This window comes from Drosophila sulfurigaster, chromosome 3, assembly GCF_023558435.1.
Source record: "Drosophila sulfurigaster albostrigata strain 15112-1811.04 chromosome 3, ASM2355843v2, whole genome shotgun sequence".
Lineage (NCBI taxonomy): Eukaryota > Metazoa > Arthropoda > Insecta > Diptera > Drosophilidae > Drosophila > Drosophila sulfurigaster.
This window is the reverse complement of record NC_084883.1, coordinates 47,376,431-47,402,486: the sequence shown is the minus strand read 5'-3', so window position 1 is coordinate 47,402,486 and position 26,056 is coordinate 47,376,431. Positions and strand designations below refer to the sequence as shown.

Genomic DNA, 26,056 nt, shown 5'->3' with positions numbered 1-26,056 from the left:
CCGTCAATCTGGTATATTTTGTACTTTATGGTATATACCAAATTAATATACCAAAAAATACTGAAATATATCAAGGGCTTTATTGGGTATTTTGTATATTTTGTATATTCCAGTATTTTCTTCGGTATATTAATTTGGTATACTTTAGAAATAATACCGAAAAAATGGGTACCGGATATCTTGAAGTTGAGCACACTCCACTGTATCTTTCTCACTTGTCAATTTTGGAGACAACATTGGATTCCCTTCGCTTCGGTCTTCAGTCTGCAGTCTTTAGTCTTGCCTGGGCGGTCGTCGGGAACGGTGTGTGTTTCGCTTTTCCTAGAAAATAGTTCTCCCCATTTCGTGTCCTTTCTGTGAACTCACCTGCTAAAATACTTGAAACTTTTTCAGTAGCATTTTCATTAAGTTTTGCTGGAGTTGAATTGTGATTTATGTGCAGTTTTCCAAAGTGTATAAAATCGTATTCCAGCAGCATATTTAAATATATATGCATACATACATACTATATACATATGTGACTATAAGTGTTGTGCGTGTTCAGGCGCATGCTATTTTTAAAGCCGCCTTAATCTTAATGGATTTTTATACCAGCCTATTTCACCTCGCCATCTATATTTTCAGCCTTCTCTCGCTCGTCTCTTCGTCTCTCTGCTGAAAAGTAAAATTAATTAATGTCTTGTTATTTATAAAAACAAAAAAAAAAACTAAACCCAAATCCAACGACGTGCAAAGGTGTGAAGAGAAATATTCTCGATTGGAATAAACAATATTTTTAGGCAACCGAAAAAAATGTCGCCAGCACATTTGATTTTATGTGTGCTGAGCTGCATTGCATTTTCCGGAGGTAAGTGGGCGACACAGGAAGTCGACAACCAACTGGAAATACAACTGCATTCAGATATGCTAGATATATGATATATGAGTTTTCATTCGTGCTTTCTTGCAACCCCCTCTGATTGACCTTAACTTGGCCACAAATGTGATTTCACTGTCCAAATAATATTACTCACTTCAAGTTGAGGAAAAACTGAAACGAAAAACACATTAAAACGTGCCATAAAAACCATTTTCTTTAATATCTGATGAGCCATATCCATAAGCAAAAGCTGACTGATAGTTGCATGACACATTTGCCTCGTGGGGGTTTATCTTGTCATGTAGCTGATTTTTCATATGTATCACAGACAGAAAAGTTTTGAAATTAAAGAAAGACATCTTTGAACTTTTTTTTTAGTTAGTTACTTACTTTTTTAGTTTAAATGTCAAAAAACAACGAATATAATCATCCTTTTTACCTAGATTTAAAATTATTGTTTTAAGAGTTTTCATTTAAATTAAAAAAAGAAATACAATTTTTGAATATGAATATAGCATATTAAAATTTTGGAAAATAAAATGTTCGAAAATAATGTTAAAAAATGTTCAAGATTAAATATTAACGATATTTTCGATACTAAGGGAAAAGCAAAAAAATGTTTAATGTCAAAAGTGCGATCGAAATCTTGTTGTCTTTTGTAAATGAAATTTAGCTTAAAATTATTTTTACTATGAAATCTTGATTCAACAACTTTTTGAAATTGAAATGTTGTTTTAAATTTTTTTGTGTTAGAAGTTTTGTTTCCAAATTTTGTTAAGATTGCAATTTTGATTGAAATTGTTTTATGAAAGAAACCTTGTTTCAAAATTTTGTTAAGATCTTGATTTAAAATTATTTTTGAGTTTGTTTTTTGTTTGACGTTTTATGTTAGAAATATTGTTTCCAAATTTAATGGCTCAATTATTTGCTAAATTTTGCATATTCAAAATTCATGGGTATATATTTAATTTTTTTTTTTTTGTATATCAATTTCAATTTAGTTTCTCAATCTTTTCAAAATTGAATTCTTGTTTCTATAACTCTTTAGGATTGTAATATTGTTTCACAAACTTTTTAATTTTGAAATCTGTTTGAAAAACTTTTTGAGATTAACATTTTTTTAATAGAACCCTTGCTTCAAAATGTTGTTCAAATTTAAATTTTGTTTAAATCACGATATCTTTACTTTAATGGCTGAATTATTTGAGAAATTTTGTATCTACATACTGTATGATTTTGAATTTAATGTTTTTTCTAGACCTTTTCAAAATAGAAATCCTGTTTCATGAATTTTTTTGGATTGTAATCTTTCAAAATCTTTTTAACATTGAAATTTTGTTTCAAGAATTTTTTAAATCGAAAACTTTTCAATCTCATAATTTGTATTCTTTGTGTATACTTTTGGGGATTATCTGTTTTAGTTTTCATTGATTATAATATATTTTTGCGGCTGACCGCCTACGAACTTGACTAATTGTCAGTGTCGCCAGCGTAGAATATATGTTAACTTATATATGTTACTATGTGAACAGACAATTCATAGCGAAAAGATCGGTGATTCATCGCCACTTTGCCTCCTCTATGTCATCTACATATATACCAATGTTTTTCCCTCTCCATCCTACTACAAATAGACCACTTAATTACCGGCCGGCATTTACCAAACGAGAAGCATAAAACGTGCTCGTAAATTTTCAAAACAGATAAAAATAAACGTAACGACAATGAAAATGATTTTTAGCGAATATCTTCATGATCTGTGCGGCAGACTCAACAACTGGATTTCCCCTCCATATTGGATCAATCATGTTGTTCGAATTATTTGAAAAAGTTCACGGGCTTTAATTTTATAATCATCTCAAGATCTCTTTTTCCTTATGTTACTTAATTAAGCTTTCAATAAGATTCATTGGTTTTAGTTTTACAGATCTCTTTTTCGATATGTTGCTAAAGTTTTAATAGGATCCACTAACTTTATTAATACTGTTTCAAGATCTCTTGTTTAATATGTTACTATGTGTTGAAAAGAGATAGACTCGTTTCAAATCTTATAGTAAAACATCTTAGCAAATCTCTTTTTCCAAGTTATTTAAAAACATTTCCTTCCTTCCTTCCATCCTTTTTCTTATGTTACAAAAGTTATTAAAAGATATATATTGGCTTCAAATTTGTCTGTACAACATCTTCTCTAAGTTTTTAAAGAAATTAGCTAGCTATAGTATAGCGTTCATTTTGTAATAGAACATCATAATAAATCTGTTTATGTCCATGCTTTTTAAAGATATTAACTTTGGTCTGCAGTTTTAAGATCTATTTCTCTAAAAAATAGAAAAGATTTGAAGAGATGAACTGGCTTCAAATTTTACAGTGAAACATCATCGAAAAATTGTTTTAACTTTAACTTTGTTTTTACATTTTTAAGATGTCGGTTTCCTTATGTTACTAAAATTATTAGAAGAGATAAACTGGAATAAAATGTTTCTGTAAAATATCTTACAAGTTTTTAAAAGAGATAAACTGGCTTTAATTTCACAGAAGATTTATAAATTGTTTTTTTTTTCCATTTTATTAAAAGATATTAATTTTGTTTTACAGATTCAAAATTTCTTTTTCCAAATGTTACTAAATCTTTTAAAAGATATAAACTATATAGTAAAACATCTTAACAAATCTCATTGTTTTTCAAGATTTATATTTAGATTTCTTTTCCCCATGCTACTAAAGTTATTAAAGAAAATTAATTGCCTTAAGTAGAACATTTTGGCAAATCTCTTAAAAAAAAAAAATATTTGACAGTAGAACATCTTAATATAGTAAATCCATTTTTCCAAATAATTAAAACATATTAACTTTGTTTTTACGCTTTCAAGATCAATTTTTAAAAATAAGCTAATTAAAAGAAATTAAGTGGCTTTAATTAGAAAGTCTTTCAACTTGTATTTCAATATGTCACTGAAGTTATTTAAGGAGTTCAACTCTTCTTTTACAGTTGCAAATGCCGTCTATGAGGATTGTCAGACACCGCCGCCTGTGGATCATGCCCAAGCAGAGTTGTTTGTTAGCGAATCGAATCATGTGAACACTGCCATCTACAGCTGTGCTTCGGGGTATGTTCTCAAAGGTCCCAAGGAGCTGCTGTGCAATGTGGACACCGAAGAATGGCAGGGCGAACCTCCCATCTGCCTCAAAGCGAAGGGTGAGTAAAAGTCGAATACAATTGGAATGCATTTATAACCAATTTCTTCTTAAAGGCACGCATTCGGAACGCAAACAGAAATTGCTGGCCATTGCCGAGGATTTAAATGTGCCCGCTAAGTTGGTGCCGCAGCTTGACTTGAGCTGCATTCAAGCTAAAGTGGAGGCGCCACAAATTAGTCACGGCATTGTGGCAAGATACGAAAGGAAAAGACGCGGAGAGAAGGTTTTCCTTGTGGCGTATTATGCGTGTAACGAGAACTACGAGTTTGAGAACACACAGAATTATGCTTTGTACTGTGGAGCCAAGCAATGGGTGGGAGATTTGCCCGCTTGTTATCCACGTGTGGAATATACCGACGATGACGACGAAAATGACGATGTCGGGGATAATGCCAACGACGATGACTATAATTATAATGATTATGAAGCGGTAGAGGAAGAAACCGAGACGCCAAATCCAGTGAACGATACATTGGAGGGCGTGAAGCTACCGCCGCCTCCACCGCCAGTTGAGGAAGTGGAGGAGCAGCCACAAGTGCAACCTGAAACTCTGCCTGCTGTGCCAACTAATGTTGAGATCGAGACAGTTGCTGAACCTAAGACTGAAGTACAAGCTGCAGTTGAGACTGAAGTACAAACTCCAGTTGAAAATGAAGTACAAACTCCAATTGAGAATGAAGTGCACACTGCAGTTGAGCCGCAGGTGGAACAAGTTGAGGAGACGGCAGCTCATCCCGAAGTGGAATTGAAACCTGACAGCGAATCCGAATTTGTGGTGCCCGTTGACGAACCAAAGGCAGAGCCAGAATTAGTGCCCAGTGCTGAGGCAACTAATCAAACGGAGACACAGATTGTGACTGAGAATGTCACCGACATCAACATTGTTGTTGCACCCACAAATGATCCTTATTCACCTCGACTACTGGACGAGAATTGCGGTGAAGATCGCGGTGGTTGTGCGCAAAAATGCGAGCGTGTGTTGTTCCCTGGAGAGAATGAACCGCGTCTCAAGTGTAGCTGCTATCAGGGTTTCACTCTGGATCCTCAGGATTATTCCACCTGTCATGGTAGGTTTAAAAACCATTTGGAATGAATTTGCCGGATGTCTTTCTGAAGTTGTTATGTAATTGTGTGCATTTAATAGCAACTTTAGATGAATATGTTTATAAAAGGTTTAGGTAGAACCAGCTGAAGGTACGTAGCTGTACCGCTGACCATATTTAATGCTTAAATTATTTCGAAAATAATCATTTGTTATTGATTTTAGAAATTTTAAAATGGTCGTAGAAAAACTGATCTTCAAATTATTTTTTGATCTGTTTAAAATAGATGATCGCAGGCAGTTCAGTTCAAATGAACGTTTAATTTTCTAAAATCAAAATCTATTTTGAGATGAAAGATACAAATTTCTACAACACTGTATTACAAAGTTTTAAAAAGATATAAAATAGATGGAATAAAAATTGTCGAAGCTATTTAGGAAATACTTTTGTATGGCAAAAAACTGCAATCAGGTCTCAGCTGCCATGACAGATATTTGGTATATTTGTATTCTATGGTATATTTTCAAAGTAGTAATATCACAATATTTTAAATATTGCCTTTGTTATTATTAATGGTATATATTAGGAATATGGTTTTATTGTTTGATTGATATACCAAATATACTTTAGTATTTTTTGGTATATTAATTTGGTATATTTGTAGAATTTGATTTTATTGAAAAGTGGTAGTGGGTATATCACAGTCGAGCTCACTCGAATGAAACTTTGTTTCTTATTAAAATCAAATCTAAACAAATTCAACATTCTCTCCCATCATCACAGATATTGACGAGTGCCAGGAATCGAATGGCGGTTGCTCGCAGATCTGTAACAATTTGCCCGGTGGCTACGAATGCGGCTGCGAGAAGGGCTACGAGATTGACGCAGCTACTCGCAACACCTGTGTGGGTAAGTAGTTGAAGTTGAAACTGATTGTGACAACTTTCAAACACAAAATTCTTCCGCAGATATTGATGAATGTGCGCTACCCCAAGTGATTGCCGAGTGCGTCAATGGCTGTGAGAATACGCCTGGTTCCTATCGCTGTGTGATTGCTTTGAACACCAAGGAGGAAGCTGAGGAGGAGGAAAAGGAAGAGGACGAAGAAGCTGTCAAGCAAACAAAAGAGGAGGAACACAACAACGAAATTGAAGTCGGGCCTGAGGAACCGGTTAAGGCTGTTGAGACGGAGCCTCAACCTGAACTCAAAGTTGAACCCGAAGTTGAACTCGAAGTTAAACCCGAAGCTGAACCCGAAACTGTGCCTGTAACTCCCAAATCAACTTGCAATCCAGGCTTTGGGCTCTCGCCCGACGGCAGCGTCTGTCAGGACATCAACGAGTGCGACATTGTCGTGGAGGATCGAGTCAACTGCGCTCCGGACAACTGTGAGGCTCTCGACAATCCCCAACTGAATCGCACACGTTGTGCGCATCAATGTGAGAACCTGGAGAGCGGCGGCTACGTTTGCCTCTGTCCCGAGGGCTACAGACTAGGTGAAGACGCACACAGCTGCGAGGTGGTGGAGAGCGTTTGTAGTCGTGAGCAGGGACATGAGAGATGTCGTCCAGGAAGTTGTCTGGTCAGCGAGGACAACAGCACTTTCAGTTGCCTGTGTCCACCTGGATATGCCAGTGAAGTGTTCAGCTGCCAGGACATCGATGAATGTGCTCAGGGCACACACAAATGCAGCCACGATTGTTTCAACACAGCGGGTGGCTATCAATGCTTGTGTCCACGTGGCATGTCGCTTCAGGAACCCGAAGGACACGCTTGCGTGGCTCCCGATCCTTGTGCTGTGAACAACAATGGCTGCGAGCAGCTTTGCCGTAGTGCTGAAAATGGCATCTGCGCTTGCAGCAAGGGTTATGTACTTAGTGAGGATGGCAAGAGTTGCAACGATGTGGATGAATGTAAGGTGAACAACGGTGGCTGTCAGCAGCTGTGTCGCAATGTGCCAGGTGCGTATGAATGCCACTGCTCGACGGGCTACGAGATGCTTCAGCTGCCGGGACTTTCCTCCGACTACTGCTTCGACATCGACGAATGCGCCCAGAATACGCACAGCTGTGAGCCGCCGCTGCAATGCGAGAACTTAAACGGTTCCTATACTTGCTTATGTGAACCGGGCTACGCTTGGGGCTACGACAATCGTATTCATGAATCATCATCTGTCACATCAACATCATCTGCAGCTTCATCACCATCCGCTTGCTTGGACATTGACGAATGCTCGCTTGCAAATGCAAACTGCTCGCATTTCTGCATCAATTTGCCGGGCAGCTTTCAGTGCGCTTGTCCCTTGGGATTCACTTTAAACCCGGACGATCGCAGTTGTAGCGATCATGATGAGTGTCTTCAGCAGAATGGCAACTGCGCGCAACTCTGCTTGAATCAACCGGGTGGCTTTGCCTGTGCTTGCAACTCAGGTTTTGAGCTGGCTCCCGATGGCTTCGGTTGCTTGGACATTGATGAGTGTTCGCTCGATTTTGGTAATTGCAGCGGCATTTGCATTAATCTTATAGGTTCGCATGAGTGTGCCTGTGATCGAGGATATGAACTTACGGCTGATGGCACTTGCCAGGATGTGGATGAGTGTGCGGGCTTACTCTCAGGTGGTTGCACACACGAGTGTATCAACAAACCGGGCAGCTTTGAGTGTGGCTGTCCCTTGGGCTATCTGCTGCAGGAGGACGAACGCAGTTGTCGTCCAGCTCTCGTCGGTTGTCCCCCGGGTACTGAGAAGTCGGAGCAAGGCTGCTCGCCCATCGAGTGTGGCGAGGGAATGTTGATCGGGGTCGATGGCAGCTGCGTGGACATCGATGAGTGTCATGTGAACAATGGCGGCTGCTCGCATCTCTGCGAGAATGCTCGAGGCTCTTTCAAGTGCGACTGTCCCACGGGTTACAAGCTAGCGGAGAATGCCCAGGATTGTGTGGACATCGATGAATGTGCGGTGAACAATGGCGGCTGCGAGGAGTCGTGTTTGAATGAACCTGGTAGCTTCAAGTGCTCGTGTGGCGCCGGCAAGAAGTTGTCCTTTGATGAGCGCAGCTGCTACAAAACATTCGAGGTGCTCAAGCCAAGCTTGCCGCCTGCTCAGATACCGCTCTCGGAGCCTCGACCAATGCCTCTAACGCCGCTGGGCGAGGATCTGTTGCCACAACCAGCTCCATCGCCAGTGCCGTTGCCTGCCCCAAGACCGGTGCCAACTTTGCCACCATTCACATCAAATCAGTTGCCGAAACATAGACCGATTCCACTGCCAGCTCCGAGACCAGTTCATTTACCTACACCTATCGCCCCACAGTTGCCCAGCGATCGATGTGTGCGCTTCGAGGCACCAGCCAATGGCAGGGCGCATTGCAATCGGTATCGCCACAAGCGCAAGTTGCACTACAACACGCGTTGCAAGGTGCGTTGCAATGCTGGCTATGTGCTCTTAGGTTCGGAGATTCGCAACTGCGGCATCACGGGCAACTGGGAGGGAGAGGAGAACAAGTGTGTGCGTAAGTATTTCAAGCTTTATATCTATATCTGCCACTCATATTGTAGAATTGTATTATAACTGATTACTTATAATAGAAGAAGGCATCTCATGGTCGGTGTGAAGAGCTGAGTCGATTTAGCTTTATTTGTTTGTCTGTATGGAGGTCTCACAGACTATAAGAGATAAAGATATAATTTTTTTGGTGACAGCACTTGTTATTGTAGAAGAAAAATCTAAAAAAATAACGAGTAGTAAGTGTAATTAGAATCTAGAGAAATCATAACGACATATTAGATAAAAATCGTATAAGCTTTTGAGGAAATTATTTTTTACTGAAAAAATAACAATTAAAAGGGCTACCGGGTCAAAGTTATTTTAGTTGGATATGTAGTATATTTTATATACCATTGAATATTTTGAATATATATATAGTTTATGTTATATGGTATATTTTGAAAGTAATAATAATAATAATACAAAATAGAGTTTCGGTGTATTTCAGTATTTTTTCGGTATAATTATTAATTTATAAAAATATTGTATATTTTTTAATATAGTAGTATATTCATATTACTATATATAAAGTTGGGTATATTTAAGTAATTTTTCAGTAAAATGAACTTATTTATAACAATAAGGTATATTTTGAGTACAGTAGTACATCGATATAACAAAAGTATACATTGGTATATTTTAGTAGTAATTTTAACGTAAATACCGCACTATATTGTTAAACATTTGTAGAGTGCATCTCATAATCGATCACACTCAACTATAGCATTCTTACTTGTTTTATCTAAACTCTCTACTAATGATATCTCCCTCAATCATTCAGCCGCACATCACTCTCGTGGCGTATGGCTAACAGACACAACTCCACGGCTGACATCACCTGCTGTGTGTCCTCCACTGCCTGCCCCCAGCAATGGCGTCATCGTCCCAGCTAACTGCACGCGAGTCGCCTCCACTTTCGGCACCGTCTGCAACCTGCAGTGCAACATGGGCTTTGTGCCAGTTGCCGGAATGTTCACCAGCTGCTTCAATGGCTGGAGCTTGGGCAGCGTCTTGGAGTGCAAACGTTTTGGCTCGAATGTCTTTGACAGTCGCATGTCCACAAGAATTGTTGCTCCTTGGCAAGCACAACAAACGTTTAGACAGCAGTCGAGACCACAGCAATCTGTTCGTTTACCACAACCTCGTATCAAGCTCTTCATTACTTGCCCGGAGAATGTTGTCATCATGCTGGGACCACAGCAGACAAAGGCTCATGTTATTCTCCAGCGTCCGGCGACAAATGCGGATTATCGCTACGTGGCTGCATCTCCGACTTGGGCTAGGCAACTGCAAGGACATTTACCTGAAGGAGTCCACAAAGTCATTTTCCGTGCAACCGATCCGACGACTCAACAATCGGTTGGCTGTCAAACGCTCATCACGATTAGAAGATCGCCAGCAACATTGAATTCGAATCCTTTTGCTTCCTTGCAAACTTTTAGATCCTTCTCATTGCCTCCACGTCAACCTGCTAGATTACCCGACTTTAACTTCAACCAGAAATTCGCCAAGCTAACGGATGCAACGTTGCCGAGACCAGCTGAGAGTCTGGTTGAAGATACGCCTTCTACGCATCACGCCGAGAGCAATCGCATTGATCTGGGTTCATCCACATCCAGCTACTGTCCGCCTTCGTTTGAGGTGCATCTGAAGGAGCATCAGAACCTGCGCTCTGTTCTTTGGGAAGAACCACGCTTCGAGGGCAAACTCCTGAAGATCTTCAAGTCGTCGGTATGTATGGGGAAGTTATAAATATTTTAATTTAATGCACTTAATCGCCTTTAGATGGCTAATTATAATTTCTTGTTTAATGCAAATAGTGTAGTATAGTATATTGTATTTATGATTCCAGAAAATTTGTTTGCGATCAGATAAAAATTGTAGAAGTTGTTTTAGAAATACTTAATTGTTTTGGCTGACGATCTGGTATATACCCTATGGTATATTTTAAATGTATTTACTGTATTAATCTACCGAATATAGCGTTTGTTATATTTTAGTATTTTGCGGTATAAGTACCGCATTGTTTGGGTTTTATGTGTAGCGGATATCTCAAAGTCAAGCACACTCGACTGTAGCTTTCTTACTTGTTTTTAATTGGAAAAATACTTTTCAACTAAAACCATTTTTGATAGTCATGAGAGACTTAAACGATAAAGCAGTCGATGATCGTCTTAAAAGCTAATGAAAAGCATTTGTTCCAGAAGATTTTAAACAAAGCTTTGAATTTGTTAATAAAGGTTGCTAACTTAATTAGAATGTTCAAATTCAATTCAGAATAATGTGCCTTAATCATACTACGATATAACCTCTCACTTTCACTATCAAAGTACGAATAATTAAGAATATTGTCGAAATTAGGCATAACAATTTGTGGAAAAATAGAACAATCGAAATAGTCGTTGATTGCCAAATTTGTTCATGATCAACAACCCTTTTTAAATGTTAGATCAAAAACTTTATTATATTTAAAAAGATACAAATTAGTTTGCGATCTTAAAGTAAGCATTACTTTTGTATAATAGGCCCTAGTATAAGTAAGCATGTAAGTATGACTTTTAATTCTAATTTTATTGCAGTTCCCTGGTGCGTTGTTTGGTGCTGGTGATCACACTGTGAAATACGAGGCAACCACAACAGATGGACGAACTCTTCAGTGTACTTTCATAATCCATGTCAAACGTAAGTTTATATTAATAATTATGCATAATTATCAATCTAATAAAGATACTTTTTCGCACAGCTGCCTCAGCTTCTTTAACAGCGACGCATGCAAGGCTCAGTTATCCTGTCGAGCAGGAAACACACAGCAGTCTCTTCGCTGGCCATGAGTCCTACGTTATTTGTCCCGATAAGGAGCCAGTCAGAGTCACATCGCAACAATCTGTAAGTTGTCACGATCGAATGAATTAAATGCCACTGGCCAAGTTCATAATACTTATCGAACTGTAATGCGAGCAATTGAATGAAGGCTTTAACGCATTTATGAATATTTGTAGCTGTATCTTTATATGTCAGTGTATCTGTATCTGTATCTGTTTCACTTTGCTTTGCAGGTCAACCTGCCCGTGGGCTGCAGTCTGAAGAACGTTCGGCCGAAGTCAAGTGCATTAACAAAGCCTAAACGCGGTCTGCTCACCTCGCTCTGGCGTCAATATGGGAGTTACTAATTAATCGTTAGTCAATTATCGTTAACTCAATTTACTTATATCGAACTTTTTTATAAACTCACGAACTATTTGTATCGATAACTGTTAAATAAATAATTATACATATTTAAATGAAATCTATTTTTATACCCGCTACCCTTAGGGTAGAAGGGTATTATAACTTTGTTTCGGCAGGAAATGTATGATCAGCGTCAACAGCCCAGACGATTTAGCCATGTCCGTCTGTCTGTCCGTCTGTCCATATGAACACCTAGATCTTAGAGACTATAAGAAATAGAACTATAATTTTTTTCGACAGAATTTGTTGTGTTTGCACGCAGATCAATTTTGTTTCAAATTTTTGCCACGCCCACTCCCGCCTTCTTATATCAATAAAAATCGAATAACAAGCTTAATTTTAGAGCTAGAGCTGGTATATACACTACCAACTATAGTAATTGTGATTCTTTAAAATATGGTTGCGATCAGATAAAAATTGTGGAAGTTATTAAATAAATATGTATGGGCATAAGCGCCTGCTATGCTTTCGTTTGTATGTATGCGTCTTTCTATGTATGTTGCTGGAACATTTGCCTCTTGAAATATACATATGGGTAATTCCATGGCGAAATTTTGTCCCGTGCGAGACTTTTACAGTTCACTGCAGTGAAAATAACATAAACTGAAACAATTTTAAAAATAAGTGAATGTTATTCTTAAAGCTCTAGATAAGCACTATATTTAGAGCTAAGATTGATTTTAGGAACTTGATCTGTTTTCCGATAAAATATATAATTTCGTTCATTTTTTGGTTTTGCGTACGAATCGGTTAATTTTTGCAATTATCACATCAGAAAACAAAACAGAAAAAAAATTCCAAAACCATTCTTAGCTCTAATTAAAGTACTTATCTAGAGCTATAAAAATAAACTTTTCTTATTTTCAAAATTGTTTCAGTTTATGTTATTTTCAATGTAAAGAGTCTCGCACGGGACAAATTCCGTTTTGGAATTACCCATATGTAGTTTATATCAGTTGTTTACTTATTTTATTTATCAAATTTGATTACAATTAACTTCAAAAGCCAACTTATTTTATATTTTGTTTTTTTTAATAGTTTTACATTTTTAATCATTTATTTATTTTACAATTGTATTTTTTAAATAATTTTAGTTTTGTTTTTTTTATTAGCTCTTTGTGCGCTACTTATATATATATATATATAATTTATAATAAAAAAGTAGCAACGCAAAAATTAGCGACAAAAAGCAAACAACTAAGTAAAAGACTCGCGATTTCACCACACCTACGCGACTTTTATTCCCCATTCGAGAACGTATTTATTTATTTATTTAATTAAAAATGATTTAGCTGTCACTGTCTCTGTCTCTGTATGTGTGTGTGTGTGTAATTCTCATGTTATAGCCAAGATAAAACAATTGATAGCGGCTTATTTGATTTAATGATTGATGCGCTTTATGTAATAACAGAGAGAGGAGAAACGTTGCTCTGAAGTAATTATCATTGTGAATGATGATAATGATGATATATCTTAAAAATAGTCCCTCATCGTTCTCTCCCTAAGACAACGGCGACACTTGTGCGCGACTCTCGCGCTAATTTACTTTATGATAAACATAAAAGATCAGCATATATCTTTCAGTATATTTTTATACCCGTTAATCATACGGAAAAAGGGTATTATGACGTTGTGATTCTTTGAAACAGACAGAAGGAGGCATCTCCGACTCTTTGAAGTATATATAATATAATTTTGATCAGCGTCAACAACCCAGATGATATAGGCTAAAGCTAGAATTGCGAATTTTTGTATATACAATAATAACTATAGTATTTATGATTGTTGGAAATTTGGTTGCGATCAGATAAAAAATTGTTTAAGTTATTAAAGAAATAGTTTTGTATGGGCAAAAACGCCTTCTATGTATGTGTTGTATGTAACATATGCATATACGTATATACATGCTCGCCTCTATATTTGTATCTGTATGCAAGAGGCACTGCGATAGCTCTATTGGTAGAGTGCAAGCATATTACTGTTGTGGTAGTCGGGGGACTCGGGTTCGAGCCCGCTCGGGGTACAAAATTTTTTTTTGTTTAAGTCCTATTTACAACAATTATACATAAAAATTTTGGATTTTATTAAAGAAATATTTTGTATGAGTAAAACCGCCTGCTATGTATGTATTGTATGTATGCGTATACGTATATACATGCTCGTCTATATTAGAATCTGTATGCATAAAGGGCTCATAAAGGGCTCATAAGCAACCATCAGGTTGTAGAGTGCAAGCCGAGCATGTTGTGGTGCCCGGGTTCGAGCCCGCTCGGGGTATAAACTTTTTTTTTTTAACCACCCGGTCGGTGGTGCTCGAGTTCAAATCCCGATCGAAAATACATGCATATTTATTTTTAATATTTTGAGATTATTACCGTAATATTTTGCTTTTATTCAAAATGGGTAGCGGTTATTTCACACTCTAGCACACTCGACTGTAGCTTTCTTACTTGTTGGTATATACAATTATAACTATAGTCATCATGACTACTGATATTTGGTTACGATCAAATAAATGTTGTATTTAAGAAATACTTTTGTATAGAGAAAAAATTCTGAAATATACCAAAGGCTATAATTGGTATATTGTACTATATCAATTCAAAGTATACCTTATATATCAATATATCAAATATAACCTTTCTAATTTGTCAGTAGTTTTTTTTTTTTGAATATATAAATAATACAGCACCGTTATGCTTTTATTTAAATTGGCTAGCGGGTATCTTAAAGTCGAGCACTCTCAACTGTATCTTTCTCACTTGTCAATTTTTGGAGACCACATTGGATTCTCTTCGTTGCGGTCTTCAGTCTGCAGTCTTTAGTCTTACCTGGGCGGTCGTCGGGAACGGTGTGTGTTTCGCTTTTCTTAGAAAATAGTTCTCCACATTTCGTGTCCTTTCTTACCTGCTAAAATACTTGAAACTTTTTTAGTAGATTTTTCATTCAGTTTTCCTGGAGTTGAATTGTGATTAATGTGCAGTTTTGACAAAGTGTATAAAATCGTTATTTATAAAGCCGCCTTAATCTTAATGGATTTTTATACCAGCCTATTTCACCTCGCCATCTATATTTTCAGCCTTCTCTCGCTCGTCTCTTCGTCTCTCTGCTGAAAAGTAAAATTAATTAATGTCTTGTTATTTATAAAAAAAAAAAAAAAAGAAAGCTAAACCTAAGTTCAACGACGTGCAAAGGTGTGAAGAGAAATATTCTCGATTGGAATAAACAATATTTTTAGGCAACCGAAAAAAATGTCGCCAGCACATTTGATTTTATGTGTGCTGAGCTGCATTGCATTTTCCGGAGGTAAGTGGGCGACACAGGAAGTCGACAACCAGCTGGAAATACAACTGCATTCAGATATGCTAGATATATGATATATGAGTTTTCATTCGTGCTTTCTTGCAACCCCCTCTGATTGACCTTAACTTGGCCACAAATGTGATTTCACTGTCCAAATAATATTACTCACTTCAAGTTGAGGAAAAGCTGAAACGAAAAATATATTAATGACACGTTTTAATATGAGTATATAATAAATTAGATTTTTTTTAGCTCAAAAGATGATTTTAATGTTGTTTCTAGATCTTTGCAAAAATTAAATCCTGTTTCAAGAACTTTTTAGAATGCTAATATTGTTTTAAGAATTTTTTTCAATCGAAAACTTTTTATTCTTTATATTTTAATTCTCTGTGTATACTTTTGGGGATTATCCATTGTCGTTTTTTTCTGATTTTACTAAATTTGCGAACTTGACTAATTGTCAGTGTATCGAATTGTCAGTGTCGCTAGCGAAGAATACTATGTATGTTTGTAGACAGACAATTCAAAACGAAATCAATTCATTGCCGCTTTGCTTTCTCTCTGTCATCTATGTATGTATATACCAATGTTTTTCCCTCACATCCTACTACAAATAGACCACTTAATTACCGGCCGGCATTTACCAAACGAGAAGCATAAAACGTGCTCGTAAATTTTCAAAACAGATAAAAATAAACGTAACGAGAATGAAAATGATTTTTAGCGAATATCTTCATGATCTGTGTGGCAGACTCAACAACTGGATTTCCCCCCTCCATATTGGATCAATCAAGTTGTTTGAATTATTTGGAAAAGATTCACAGGCATACAATTTTAAAATCGCTTCAACATCTCTTTTTCATGTTTTACTAAAGCTATCAATAAAATTCACTGACTGTAACTTAACATCTTGAAGACCTTTTTATACCCTCTACCCATAGGGTAGAAGGGTATTATAACTTTGTGCCGGCAGAAAATGTATGTAACAGGTAGAAGAAGGGATCTCCGACATCTGTCCGTCCGTCGGTATGAACACCTAGATCTCAGAGACTATAAGAGATACAGCTATAATTTTTTTTCAACAGCATTTGTTATGTTTGCACGCAGATCAAGTTTTGTTTCAAATTTGTTTTTGCCACGCCCCCTCCCGCCCCCGCAAATCAAAAAAATCGAATAACAAGAGTAATTTTAAAGCTAGAGCTGCGATTGTTGGTTTATACAATAACAACTATAGTAGTTGTGATTCCTGCAAAAAATTAAGGAAATACTTTTGTATGGGCAAAAACGCCGACAATCTGATATATTGTGCCGTCTTTGGTATATTTTGAATATGGTACCATACAGATATACCAAATATACCGTGTGGTATATTTTTAGTATTTTTGTAATATTTTCGGTATATTTTGAAAATAATACCGCAATATTTTGCTTTTATTCAAAACACACTACCCGTGTATCTCACAGTCGAGCATACTCGGCTGTAACTTCGTTACTTGTTTTTCAATATGTTACTAAATATAAAAGATATGAACTGGCTTAAAATTTTACAATCACTTCATGATCTCTTTATCCATATGTTACTTAAGATATGTTATTAATAAGTTTATTACTAAAGTTTTAAAAGGATCCACTGACTAAACTTGTATCATTTTTCAGATCTAATGTGTTGAAAACTTTGAACTTTAAAGTTACATATAGTATAAATGTCACTGTTTTAAAAAAAGATTTAGCTTTCAAGATATCTCCTTATGCTACTAAAATTATTAAATGGAATAAACTAGCTTCACATTTTTCTGTAGAACATCTTAGCAAATGGGCTTTTCGAAGTTTTTAAAAGAGATGAACTTTCAACATCAATATTTCGAAATGTTTTTTTTCCATATGTTACTCAAGTTATTAAAATAGATTAACTGGCTTCAAATTTGTTTGTACAACATAGCAAATTTTAAAAAGAGAGTATCTGGTTTTTGTTTGGCAGTAGAACATCTTAATAAATCCCTTTTTCCAAGGCATTAACTTTGTTTTTCAAGATCAATTTTTTTAAAATGTAATGAAACTAATTAAATGATATTAAGTGGCTTCAATTTGTACAGTAAAATATCTTAGAAAGTCTTTCAACTTTTATTTCAATATGTTACCAAAGTTATTCAAGGAGCTCAATCTTGTTTTTGCAGTTGCAAATGCCGTCTATGAGGATTGCTGGAAACCACCGCCTGTTGATAATGCCAATGCAGACTTGATTGTGAGCGAATCGGATCATGTGAACACTGCCATCTACAGCTGTGTTTCGGGGTATGTTCTTAAAGGTCCCGAGGAGCTGTTCTGCGACGTGGACACCGAAGAATGGGAAGGCGAACCTCCCATCTGCCTCAAAGCGAAGGGTGAGTAAAAGTCAGATACAATTGAAATTCATTTGTAACCAATTTCGTTTTATAGACGCCCACTCGGAACGCAAACAGAAATTGCCTGCCATTGACGAGGATTCAAATGTGCCCGCTGAGTTGGTGCAGCAGCTTGACTTGAGCTGCCTTGAAGCTAATGTGGAGGCGCCAGAAATCAGTAATGGCATCGTAGCAAAATACGAAAGAGGAAGCCATGGAGAGAAATTTTTCCTTGTGGCGTATTATGCGTGCAATGAGGACTACGAGTTTGAGAACAGACAGATTAATGCTTTGTACTGTGGAGCCAAGCATTGGGTGGGAGATTTGCCCGCTTGTCGGCCCGACGATGGCGATGACGAATATTTAGATGATTCGTTGGATAAACTAAAAACTCTAATTAAGAGACTTGAAGCACTTACTTCAGTTGAGAATGAAGTACAAACTCCAATTGAGAATGAAGTGCACACTGCAGTTGAGCCGCAGGTGGAACAAGTTGAGGAGACGGCAGCTCATCCCGAAGTGGAATTGAAACCTGAAAACGAACAAAATGTAGAGCCAACGACTATTCAGAACGAGAGGGAGATTGTGTCTGAGAATGTCACCGACATCAACATTGTTGTTGCACCCACAAATGATCCTTATTCACCTCGACTGCTGGACGAGAATTGCGGTGAAGATCGCGGTGGTTGTGCGCAAAAATGCGAGCGTGTCTTGTTCCCCGGAGAGAATGAACCGCGTCTCAAGTGTAGCTGCTATGAGGGTTTCACTCTGGATCCTCAGGATTATTCCACCTGTCATGGTAGGTTTGAAACGCATTTATATATGATGATGAGAAAGTGGAATGCATTTGGCGGATGCCTTGCTAAAGTTGTTGAATAATTGTTTGCATTGAATAGCAACTTTAGATGAATATACATATATAAGGTTTATGTAGAACCAACTTAAGGTACTTAACGCTGACTATATAACGTTCAATATAAATTTACTTAAATGAAGTTAAGAGTTAATGAAACATCTCGTATATTGTTGAAACTTTTTGATCCAAAGGAAAGTTAAATAACTTTTAAATAATCAGTAAAAAAGTAATCGCTATACAAGTGAAATTAAATCGATTCAAAGTAATTTATCTAGCACTGTAAGATATCAAACCAATAACATTAACCATAACATATTATATGGACTCCGCATGAGATTGACGCACATCGAAATTTGTTATTGGTTTTCGAAATTATAAAGTGGTCGTAGATAAACTGATCTTCAAATCATTTTTGCCTTGTATAAACTGGATAATGACTGTAGGCAGTTCAGCCCGAATGAAAGTTTAAATTTCAAAAAATCTATTTTGAGAAGAAAAATAAAAAGTTCCACAACACTGTATTACAAACTTTTAAAAGCTCTTGCTCTTGAAAGATATAAAATTGATAGAATAAAAAGTGTCGAAGTTATCCTAGTCTTGGCTGTCATGGCGGACAAGTTCGTATATTTTGTATTCTATGGTATATTTTGAATTTAGTAATATCACAATATTTCAAATATTGTTTTTGGTATATTTCAGAATTTTTCCGGTTTTGTTTGGTTGATATACCAAATATGTTTTAGTATTTTTTTTTCGGTACTAATTTTGTGTATTTGTATATGATTTTATTGAAAATGGTTAGCGGGTATATCACAGTCAAGATCACTGTATCTTTATTACTTATTAAAATTAAATATAAACAAATTTTAAATACAAGTGCTCTTCTTCATCACAGATATTGACGAGTGCCAGGAGTCGAATGGCGGCTGCTCTCACATCTGCAACAACTTGCCCGGTGGCTACGAATGCGACTGCGAGAAGGGCTATGAGATTGACGCAGCTACTCGCAACACCTGCGTGGGTAAGTAATTGAAGTTTCCACTGATTGTGACAACTTTCAAACACTAAATTCTTCCGCAGATATTGATGAATGTGCGCTACCCGAAGTGATTGCCGAGTGCGCTAATGGCTGTGAGAATACGCCTGGTTCCTATCGCTGTGTGATTGCTTTGAACACCAACGAGGAAGCTAAGGAGCAAGAAAAGAAAGAGGACGAAGAAGCTGTTAAACAAACAAAAGAGGAGAAGCAGGACAACGAAATTGAAGTCGGGCCAGAGGAATCCGTTAAGGCTGTTGAGACGGAACCACAACCTGAACTCGAAGTTGAACCCAAAGTTGAACCCGAAACGGTGCCTGTAACTCGCAAACCAATTTGCAGTCCAGGCTTTGGGCTCTCGCCCGACGGCAGCGTCTGTCAGGACATCAACGAGTGCGACATTGTCGTGGAGAATGACAGCAACATAGAGCACGTTCCTCATCGTGTTTGCCAGCAGCTCTGTGAGAACACGCTTGGTTCCTTCCGTTGCAGCTGTCGTGATGGCTTCCATTTGCTGGAGGATCAAGTCAACTGCCAGGACATCGATGAATGTGCTCAGGGCACACACAAATGCAGCCACGATTGTTTCAACACAGCGGGTGGCTATCAATGCTTGTGTCCACGTGGCATGTCGCTTCAGGAACCGGAAGGACTTGCCTGCGTGGCGCCCGATCCTTGTGCTGTGAACAACAATGGCTGCGAGCAGCTTTGCCGCAGTGCCGAAAACGGCATTTGCGCTTGCAGCAAGGGTTATGTACTTAGTGAGGATGGCAAGAGTTGCAACGATGTGGATGAATGTAAGGTGAACAACGGCGGCTGTCAGCAGCTGTGTCACAATGTACCAGGTGCGTATGAATGCCACTGCTCGACGGGCTACGAGATGCTTCAGCTGCCGGGACTTTCCTCTGATTACTGCTTCGACATCGACGAATGCGCCCAGAATACGCACAGCTGTGAGCCGCCGCTGCAATGCGAGAACCTCAACGGTTCCTATACTTGCTTATGTGAACCAGGCTACGCTTGGGGCTACGACAATCGCATTCATGAATCATCATCTGTCACATCAACATCACCTGCAGCTTCATCACCATCCGCTTGCTTGGACATTGATGAGTGTTCGCTTGCAAATGCGAACTGCTCGCATTTCTGCATCAATTTGCCGGGAAGCTTTCAGTGCGCTTGTCCCTTGGGCTTCACTTTAAACCCGGACGATCGCAGTTGTAGCGATCATAATGAGTGTCTTCAGCAGAATGGCAACTGCGCGCAACTCTGCTTGAATCAACCGGGTGGCTTTGCATTAATCTTATAGGTTCGCGTGAGTGTGCCTGTGATCGAGGATATGAACTTTCGGCTGATGACATCACTTGCCGGGATGTGGATGAGTGCGCCGGCTTACTTTCAGGTGGCTGCACACACGAGTGCATCAACAAACCGGGCAGCTTTGAATGTGGCTGCCCCTTGGGCTATCTGCTACAGGAGGACGAACGCAGTTGTCGTCCAGCTCTCGTCGGTTGTCCCCCTGGCTCGGAGAAGTCGGAGCAAGGCTGCTCGCCCATCGAGTGTGGCGAGGGAATGTTGATCGGGGTCGATGGCAGCTGCGTGGACATCGATGAGTGTCATGTGAACAACGGCGGCTGCTCGCATCTCTGCGAGAATGCTCAGGGCTCTTTCAAATGCGACTGTCCCACGGGTTACAAGCTAGCGGAGAATGCCCAGGATTGTGTGGACATCGATGAATGTGCGGTGAACAATGGCGGCTGCGAGGAGTCGTGTTTGAATGAACCTGGTAGCTTCAAGTGCTCGTGTGGCGCTGGCAAGAAGTTGTCCTTTGATGAGCGCAGCTGCTACAAATCATTCGAGGTGCTCAAGCCAAGCTTGCCGCCTGCTCAGATACCGCTCTCGGAGCCTCGACCAATGCCTCTAACGCCGCTGGGCGAGGATCTGTTGCCACAACCAGCTCCATCGCCAGTGCCGTTGCCTGCCCCAAGACCAGTTCCAACTTTCCCATCATTCACATCAAATCAGTTGCCGAAACATAGACCGACTCCACTGCCAGCTCCGAGAGTATTTCCCAGTACCGATTTACCTACTCCTATCGCCCCAGATCACAGCGATCGATGTGTGCGCTTCCAGGCACCAGCCAATGGCAGGGCGCATTGCAATCGGTATCGCCACAAGCGCAAGTTGCACTACAACACGCGTTGCAAGGTGCGTTGCAATGCTGGCTATGTGCTCTTAGGTTCGGAGATCCGCAACTGCGGCATAACGGGCAATTGGGAGGGAGAAGAGAACAAGTGTGTGTGTAAGTACTTCAAGTTTTTTATACCCACTAATCAAATGCTAGATTTGTACTATAACGGATAACTTTTAATAGAAGGTATCTCCGATCCCTTAGAGTATTTTCATGGTTAGCGTTTGTCCGTATCACCACCTATGTATGTAGTTCTCAGAGGCAGAAATAAAGGTGATATTTTTGGGTGACAGCACTCGCTATTGTAGAGCGAAGATCAAGTTTGTTTTACATTTTTATAAATCGAAAAAATAACGCATTGTAAGCGTAATTTGAAGCTATAGCAAGTTTACAATAATAACAACATATCAGATTAGATCTTAAAAGTTTTTGAAGAAATCATTTCTTATTGAAAAACAACAATAAAAAGGGCTACCGGGTCATAGTTATTTTAGTTTGATATGTAGTATATTTTGAATGTATTTAGTTTATTTTATACTCTATGGTATAATTTGAATGCAGCTATTTATCGAAATACAAAATAGATTTACGGTGTATTTTTTCGGTATAATTATTAATTTATAAATATATTGTATTTTTTAGTAGTATATTCTTATACTATGTATAAAGTTGGGTATATTTGGGTAATTTTTCAGTATAATTAACTTATTTATAACAATAAGGTTTATTTTGAGTACAGTAGTACCAAACGTAGACTTTGTCATATTTTTGTAGTTTTTGGTATATTCATGGTATATGTATCTTAACTTTAATACTGCAGTGTTTTGTTTTAAAATTGTAACGGGTATCTCACAGTCGAGCACCCTACTACCCTACCCTACTTGCTTTTTTTTATTTAGTTTTCGGCATATTTCACTATAGTTAATTAATTTCTATTAATATAGTGTATATTTCGAATACCAAATAAACGTAGACTTTGGTATATTTTAGTAGTTTTTGTTGATAAATTTTACCTAAATTTTTGTTAAAAATGTGTAGAGGGTATCTCACAGTCGATCACACTTTAATGTAACTCTCTTACTTGCTTTATTTAAAATCGCGACTACCGTTCTCGTCCTTGCTTTTTTCAGCCGCACATCAGTCTCGTGGCGTGTGGCTAACAGACTCAACCCCACAGCGGACACCAGCTGGTGTTTGTCCTCCACTGCCTGCCCCCAGCAATGGCGTCATCCTCCCAGCTAACTGCACGCGAGTCGCCTCCACTTTCGGCACCATCTGCTACCTGCAGTGCAACATGGGCTTTGTGTCAGTTGCCGGAATGATCACCACCTGCTTCAATGGCTGGAGCTTGGGCAGCGTCTTGGAGTGCAAACCTTTTGACTCGAATCTGTTCGATAGTCGCAACTCCACAAGAATTGTTGCTCCTTGGCAAGCACAACAAACATTTAGACAGAAATCGATCATCACGATTCCTTTTACTTCCTACCAACCCACCAGATTGCCCGACTTAAAAATTAAGCAGAAATTCGCCAAGCTAACACTGCCAAGACCAGCTAAGAGCTTGGTTGAAGAGGTGCCTTCTTCGCGTCACCCCGAGAGCAGTCGCATCGATCTGGGCTCATCCACATCCAGCTACTGTCCGCCTTCGTTTGAGGTGCATCTGAAGGAGCATCAAAATCTGCGTTCTGTACTTTGGGAAGAGCCGCGGTTCGAGGGCAAACTGCTGAAGATTTTCAAGTCATCGGTAAGTATTGGGGAAAAGAATTATTGAGTTACAAATAGTAAAAGTTAGTGCAAACAAACACCTTGATATGGTCTATTATAATTTCTTGTTAAACCGCTAAAGTCCAGATTGGTTTTTGGTACATTTAATAACAACTATAATATTTAAGATTCCTGAAAATATGGTTAAGATGAGAAAAAAATTGTAAAAGTTATTTAAGAAATACGTTTCTATGGGTCTAAGGTTTTTTTTTTGACTCTCAATATGGTATATTTTTGACTTCACGGTATATTTCAAATGTAAAACTATATCAATATACTAAATACATATTCAGTATTTTTAGTATGTTATTATTGCGGTATAATAATTTGGTATATTTGAAGAGTAATCCCACACTGTTTTACTTTTATTCAAAATGGGTAGCGGGTATCTTAAAGTCGAGATACTCGAATGCTACTCGACTGTGGCTTTCCTACTCGTTTTTATTTGAAAAAATACATTTTAAATAAAACTGTCTCCTTCTTTGATAAGAATAATACCTTTTTTTTTATTGATATGCGAGATTTAAACGATATAGTAGTCGATGATCCTCTTGAATGAAAAGCATAGTTCCAGTGTACCTAAAAAAAACTTTTAATTTGTTAATAAAAGTCGGTAACTCAACTAGATTGCAAAAAGTAATAGAGTAAAGATTCGAATTAAGTGCTTAAATCATACCTCATTACAGCATTTCACTTTCAGCGCAATGTAGACTATAATTAATTGAAAAATTCCGAAATAATGCATTAAGGTACCAAATTGAGAAGAGTTAACTCTTTAATGTCCACTGTAACCTAAAACAATTCAAGTCGCAATTTATATTTAAAAATTGTTAATACCCCGTATTCTTTAGTTTAATCAATTGTTCTATAGTCTGTTTTTTAAAATTGTCAAATTGTCGTATAGTATTAATATTATATATTTTTCATGTTAATTTTAATACAACCTCATCAGTTTCTTAAACTTCCAAAACTTGATTCGGGCATGAAAGGGCTAAGAATATTACCGAACCGATCAAAACAAGTAAGAAAGCTACAGTCGAGTGTACTCGACTGTGAATTATCCGCTACCCATTTTGAATAAAAGCAATATATTTTGCGGTATTATTCTCAAAATATACCAAATATGCTGCAAAAATACTAAAATTATACCAAATTGTATATTTGGTATATCGATATAGTACCGCACTCAAAGTATACCATAGACGGCACAATATACCAGATTGTTAGCCAAAGCAACTAAGACGCCTAGTAAGTAGGCGTTTTTGCCCATACAAAAGTATTTATTTAATAACTTCGACAATTTTTATCTGATCGCAACCAAATTTTTAGGAATCATAACTACTATAGTTATTATTATATATACCAAAACTTTAGCTTTAAAATTCGATTTTTTTGATTTGCGGGGGCGGAAGTGGGCGTGGCAAAAATTTGAAACAAACTTGACCTGCGTGCAAACATAACAAATGCTGTCGGAAAAAAATTATAGCTCTATCTCTCGTAGTCTCTGAGATCTAGGTGCTCATACGGGCAGACGGACATGGCTATATCGTCTCAGCTGTTGACGCTGATCAAGAATATATATAGTATATATTATATACTTTATAAGGTCGGAGATGCCTCCTTCTACCTGTTACATACATTTCCTGTCGGCACAAAGTTATAATACCCTTCTACCCTATGGGTAGCGGGTATAAAAATATTTTCAATAGTTAGATAAAAATCTATTGTCTCAACGAGAATTATATACTACTTTCTATAAGTAAGTATTTGAGTACTATTAATTCTTATTTTATTTGCAGTTCCCTGGTGCGTTGTTTGGCGTTGGTGATCACACTGTGAAATACGAGGCAACCACAACAGATGGACGAACATTTCAGTGTACTTTCATAATCCATGTCAAACGTAAGTTTATATTAATAATTATGCATAATTATCAATCTAATAAAGATACTTTTTCGCACAGCTGCCTCCGCTTCTTCAACAGCGACGCATGCAAGGCTCAGTTATCCTGTCGAGCAGGAAACACACAGCAGTCTCTTCGCTGGCCATGAGTCCTACGTTATTTGTCCCGATAAGGAGCCAGTCAGAGTTACATCGCAACAATCTGTAAGTTGTCACGATCGAATGAATTAAAAGCCACTGGCCAAGTTTATAATACTTATCGAACTGTAATGCGAGCAATTGAATGAAGGCTTTAACGCATTTATGAATATTTGTAGCTGTATCTTTATATGTCAGTGTATCTGTATCTGTATCTGTTTCACTTTGCTTTGCAGGTCAACCTGCCCGTGGGCTGCAGTCTGAAGAACGTTCGGCCAAAGTAAAGTGCATTAACAAAGCCGAAACGTGGTCTACTCACCTCGCTCTGGCGTCAATATGGGAGTTACTAATTAATCGTTAGTCAATTATCGTTAACTCAATTTACTTATATTGATCTTTTTTATAAACTCACGAACTATCTATTTTATTTGTATCGATAATTCTTAAATAAATAAATAATTATTTATATAAAACCTACTTTTTTATTAATATGTACCTGTAATTGTTAGGCAAGTAAATTTAAATATTTACTTAAAACATAAAGAATATTAAACGCGATTCTTCCTAAATTTAAATAAAATTAAAACTTATGTTATTCTTTATATAGTACAGA

The 26,056-nt window shown here is 37.7% G+C and overlaps 2 protein-coding genes across 3 annotated transcripts; both read left to right on the top strand.

Moving 5' to 3' along the window:
• The first annotated feature begins 309 nt into the window (after nt 1-309).
• On the top strand, nt 310-11,875 carry LOC133844425 (fibrillin-1). Of its 2 annotated transcripts, XM_062278399.1 has the most exons (10): nt 313-847; nt 3,849-4,055; nt 4,111-5,124; nt 5,884-6,009; nt 6,069-7,061; nt 7,626-8,609; nt 9,426-10,375; nt 11,224-11,326; nt 11,388-11,530; nt 11,701-11,875. In XM_062278399.1, the coding sequence occupies exons 1-10, from the start codon at nt 793-795 to the stop codon at nt 11,812-11,814; spliced, it is 4,689 nt and encodes a 1,562-aa protein (XP_062134383.1). In that variant the 5' UTR covers nt 313-792; the 3' UTR covers nt 11,815-11,875. The 2 variants fall into 2 exon arrangements, with proteins under 2 accessions (XP_062134382.1, XP_062134383.1); XM_062278398.1 differs by having other exon boundaries at nt 310-847; nt 6,069-8,609.
• A 3,010-nt stretch (nt 11,876-14,885) lies between these two features.
• LOC133840107 (fibrillin-1-like) lies at nt 14,886-25,904 on the top strand. Its single transcript, XM_062271768.1, is given in 10 exon segments — nt 14,886-15,178; nt 17,350-17,556; nt 17,612-18,355; nt 19,308-19,433; nt 19,493-20,754; nt 20,757-21,750; nt 22,770-23,383; nt 25,203-25,305; nt 25,367-25,509; nt 25,680-25,904. Coding segments are annotated over 10 exon segments (4,362 nt in total). The 5' UTR covers nt 14,886-15,123; the 3' UTR covers nt 25,794-25,904.
• The last annotated feature ends 152 nt before the right edge of the window (nt 25,905-26,056 follow it).